The 5000-nt window shown below is 37.9% G+C and overlaps 1 protein-coding gene across 1 annotated transcript; it reads left to right on the forward strand.

Moving 5' to 3' along the window:
• Positions 1 to 3941: 3941 nt before the first annotated feature.
• Positions 3942 to 4957, forward strand: LOC125199592 (zinc finger protein CONSTANS-like). The gene is made up of 2 exons (XM_048097565.1): positions 3942 to 4609; positions 4680 to 4957. Exons 1-2 carry the CDS (start codon positions 4091 to 4093, stop codon positions 4884 to 4886), a joined length of 726 nt encoding a protein of 241 aa, XP_047953522.1. The 5' UTR covers positions 3942 to 4090; the 3' UTR covers positions 4887 to 4957.
• Positions 4958 to 5000: the final 43 nt, after the last annotated feature.

Genomic DNA, 5000 nt, shown 5'->3' on the forward strand with positions numbered 1-5000 from the left:
AGACGAGTCGATTGCTGTAGCGAGGGCATGGGATGCCGTCACATCCGACCCCTGTGTTGGCACCGATAAGACCGAGATTGGCTTTTGGAAGCGCGTTTTGTTGACCTACAATGAGTTCAAGCCGAGAGGCGCCAAACCGCGTGACGCGGAACAGATCCGGAAAAAGTTTGGGAGGATTCTGACACCCACCAGGAAGTTCGCGGGCATCTACGGCAACAACCTTATCAACGCTGAGAGTGGTCGCAACGAAGCCGACGTGAAGGCTCTCTCCGTGTCCCAATACAACGCGCTATACAAGCCTAAGTTCACCTAGTGGGAGGAGTTCCGCGTTCTCGAGAACTGCCCCCGGGCGCTCACGCCTCTCCGGGCGAAGGCCGGTATCCGCAAGCGCCCGAATGTCTGCAGGTTCCTCCCGCTACTCGGCGGCCGCGTGCTGGATCGCGGAGGCGCGCAGGCGCCTTCTGGAGCTTCGATCCGTGGACCATGGGGCCCATGTGGTCTTGAACAGGAACCTGAATGTGCAGTTGATGAAACAAAAGATAACTGTCGTTTCTACGAGTCGGCCACCGACCCGATCACCAAGTCGATATACTATGAGCTGATGTGTAGGATCAGAGAGGAGCTGGGGCTGACTGGTCCAGGGGGACACCGGGGGCAGGGGCGGCGGCGCCGGAGGGAGTGGGCGACGACGATGAGGCAGAGGTTTCCGACTCCGCCACCGAGTAGATGGTGGCGGTGTTTTTATTTGTTTTTGTATGTTTTTTTTAAAATGTTCGTTGTGTAATTTTCCGGTATCCATGAATACAACGAATATTTGGTCTCATCGCAATTTTTAATTTTATTATTATCTCGTTCTCTTATTATTTATAGTCCGATAATTTTAATTGTAATTGAATTAAAATATACAACAAAAACAATAAAGTGAAATTTGTCCACTAAAAAGTGTCCGCTATTGTTGCGGATACTTTTTTTTTTTGTTGCTGTGGATAAATAAAATGGGGTTATGGAAAAAAAAAAAATTGTCCACCAAAAGTTGTCCACCTACATTGGATGCTCTAATGGATATAGGAACTTGCTAGAGGTAGTTGGTAGATGATAGAAATACAAATACAATTCCAAAAAAAGGAACATGCATCAGAAATTGGATTCCAGTCCCAATTCAGAGCATCAAAATCCTATCTCTTTAGCATCCACACATTTTTAATAAAGTATGAAGAAAGCTGTCCCAATTTGCTTTCCTACCCCGAATCAAATAACGGGTTGTTATTTAGACATGTCATCTATCAAGATTCCACTCAATCATTTAATTTCTCATCTTGATTACACCCAATCTTCATAAATACTCATGTGCCACTCATTTATTCATTTTCTGTTCATTTAATTTTTTACGTAGTGTAAAATAAATAGAGCACTACTTTCATTTTATGAAATGTTCCAATTAAGAGGGATGTTTTTAAAAAGAATAAAATAAATAGAGCACTACTTTCATTTTATGAAATGTTCCAATTAAGTGGGATGTCTTATGAAGAAAAATACAGTAAGTATTTCAAGTAAATTGGGACTGATGGAGTACTAGTTTCTCTATCCGTTATTTATTTGTTATGTTTTGATTGACAAATATTTAACAATTTGGTTGATTAAGTAGGTAGAATGTGTTGCGAGTAAAATACGTGTTTTACTTTTGAGAAAATTATTGAATTATGGTGGATTCAACGGTGGAGAATTTGGTAAATAATTATCTCATATTCCTTTTTTTTCATCTATTTGCAAATATTTGTCTCATTTACTTTTTCTATTTTCTATAAATAAACCTTTTTTAGTTAATACAGTAGTATTTAAAAATATAACTTTTATTCTACTAACATTTTCTACTCACTTTTTTCACAACTTTTTAAACTAGAGCCTTGTCAAAGTAAGACAATTGATCACATACACTTTGACAATATTACTCTCCCTCTTCAAGGTAGATTCATTTTTTCCCCAAAATTTATTTGTTTAATCGGGCTTTTGTGATTTATTCTCTTAAATTATTATTTTAAACGTGTTAATCGAAAATATTAAAAATATTAAGATGCAAATTAAAAGGAAATTGTTTTGAAGTGAGGAAGTCAATTGAGGTTGGGATACATATAATAGGACAAGATCACATGGGCTTCAGAAGCTATGATTGGATTGAATCCGAATACAACACCCCATACTGCTGTCCCCTTCACTTGCTGATCCTCAAGTGGGCCCCAGAATCCTAGTCAGAATAATGAAGTGGACCAGCTGATTTTCACGTGCCTCAATCCTTCTTATGGACATGAAGCCGCCATGTCATCAAGAATCTTATTTAGTTTCTTTCATGTGCCACGTCATCCAACAAGATAAAGCTGAAAATCTCATCATTGAAGTCACCACACAAATATCATTACTATCACTTGAGATATTAATTTCTTATTAGTTGTTGTTAAATATCTTCATCATATTAGTAGTATAGTAATTTTCATTCATGATTATAAGTTTTAACCATATGAGAATAATTTATAAAGTTACTATGCATTTGTTGTACAATTAACTATCTAAATAAAATAATAAAATGGTACATTTAGAGTAAGTCTTTGAGAGTAGATAACTAAAAAGTCATAGATGTCCTTTAGCCTATTTTGTGCCATTTAAAAAAGGGAGTATTTAAATAAGAAAAAAATAGGGAATAAATAATTTTTGGGTAAATAAACAAGAATTGTTCAGTGAATAAATCTTTGTTGTTTATTAGGTCCACGAATCCCACTGTTTTGATGTAAGCATCAAATTGACCACACAAATGAAATAAATAATTCTACTTTTGGGTATAATCAAAACTTTGAATCAATCACTAAATATATTAAAAAACCAAAACAGGAATGAATACTGGGGGCGGCTTCATGGTTTTGGAATAGTTAGATTTCCATAAGTGGATGCAACTTGCACTTTCCTTGATTATGACTAATTTCTTCCTTTCTTAATGCTAATTATTATCACCACTACTAACTACTTAAACAAATAGTATTAATATAAAAACAATAAAGTTATGCAACCATATAAAAAAGTACTCTCTCCATTCTATAAAAGTTTAGACAAAATTTTTAGACACAGAGATTAAGAATTTATATTAAATAAATAGGAGAGATGACAAAAATAAGAAATACAAGAGATAGTAAAGTAAATGATGAAATAAAGTAAGAGTGATTAAATGTTTTGTCTTTTGTTACAAAAGTAAATGACTCAACTTTATTGGAACGGGCTAAAAAAAAATACGACTCAACTTTTATGGAACGAAGGGATTACTATTTTATATCTCAAACTATCACCTTTTAATCTATAGCTTAAAATTTCAACATTTTACATTATATGTCATGCTATAAAAACATTTCAAAGATTAAATATCGATCTATCTCGTCAGAATTATATTCAGTGATGGAAAAGTTGAACCATATCGACAAAATCTTGCAAAGTTCGACGATGAAAAGTTGATCCATCTCACCAGAATTCTATATTAAACGAATTCAATATTAAATCTGTTTTCCATTCGTTTAAGTAAAATACTTTCTCTGTCCCATTAAAAATGAAATTCGTTTTCTTTTTTGGATTATCCCATTAAAACTGAAACGTTTACTAAAATAAAAACAACTCTATCTCTACTTTTTAATCTCTCTTTTTATTAACTTACAAAATAACACTACATAAAATCTCGTGCCGATTCTCAAATGTTGCATATTTAAATGGACGGAAGAAGTATAAAACTAATTTATGCATGGTTGTGTGCCTCAACAATCAACTTTTTGTGATTAAATTTTTGTACTTGAAGACATTTTATAAAATGTTAAAAAATTGGAAAGTGAAAACAAAAATATAAAATAGTGAATATTGAAAATATAAAATAGTAGTCCACTTTTATAAATATCATGGCCACATTCAAACCCCCCATTTCTATTGCTCTCCAAAATTTATCCAAAAACAAAGAAACACGTCTTCAAAAATCTATCCATACATAAAAACAGAGCATATCTAGATAGACAAGGATAAAGAGCAGAGAGAGAGAGAAAGATCTCGTTCGGATTGAATTGAATCAATGGCGAAAAGCAGGTGTGAGCTGTGCAGCAATCCGGCGAGGATGTTCTGCGATTCCGATCAAGCGAGTTTGTGCTGGGACTGCGACGAGAAGGTCCACGCCGCCAATTTCCTGGTGGCGAAGCACTCGCGCACGCTCCTCTGCCACGTCTGCCACTCTCCGACGCCGTGGAAGGCCGCCGGCCCCAAGCTCGGCCCCACCGTCTCCGTCTGCCACGCCTGCAGCCGCCGATCTCAAGCCTCCGAGGACCGATCTCGCAGCGGCGGCGAGAGCGACAGCGACGGAGAGGATCGGGAGTATTCCACCGCCGAGAGCGACGATTCGAGCGAAGACGACGACGATTACGATGAAGAGGAGGAGGAGGAAGGCGACGTGGATGAGAATCAGGTGGTTCCGTGGTCGGCCTCCGCTTCCGATTCGCCGCCGGCGGTTTCGACCAGCGGCGGCGAGATTGAGGAGGAGAATGTTTCTCTCTCCTCATCGAAACGAGCGCGTGACGATCCTTTTCCCTCTTCTGAGGTAATTTCTCTTAATTTTGATTCTTCTTCCGTCAAATGGTTCAATTTGATTAATTAGGGCTGGTGATTAGGATGAGGATGGATGCTCGTCGTGGCGGAATGGGGAAATGAGTTATGAAATCGAATCCTATGAGAATTGTAGCTCGTCGTCGTCGGGAATGTTGAGACCGTTGAAGATGAGGAGAGAGGGTGCGCCGGCGGAGGCCTCGTCGGGGACGGCGGCGATTGTGGAGAAGCTGCGGAGGTTTGAGCAGGAAATTGTGAGGTTGATGCCATGATATTAGGTCTCTGCAATCTCACTAGAGATTGATTTCTGGAATTCTGATCTACATCAATTTTTTTTAAATTATTTTGAGTTAGTTTTTCGTTTTGAATTAATAAAACACCATGTC

This window comes from Salvia hispanica, unplaced genomic scaffold, assembly GCF_023119035.1.
Source record: "Salvia hispanica cultivar TCC Black 2014 unplaced genomic scaffold, UniMelb_Shisp_WGS_1.0 HiC_scaffold_570, whole genome shotgun sequence".
Classification (NCBI taxonomy): Eukaryota; Viridiplantae; Streptophyta; class Magnoliopsida; order Lamiales; family Lamiaceae; genus Salvia; species Salvia hispanica.

Bases quoted from the DNA above. Each gene is read 5' to 3' on its own strand.
- LOC125199592 (XM_048097565.1), top strand. From the start codon at position 4,091: ATGGCGAAAAGCAGGTGTGAGCTGTGCAGCAATCCGGCGAGGATGTTC. The intron at 4,610-4,679 runs GTAATTTCTCTT...GCTGGTGATTAG, and splicing joins ATCCTTTTCCCTCTTCTGAG to GATGAGGATGGATGCTCGTC.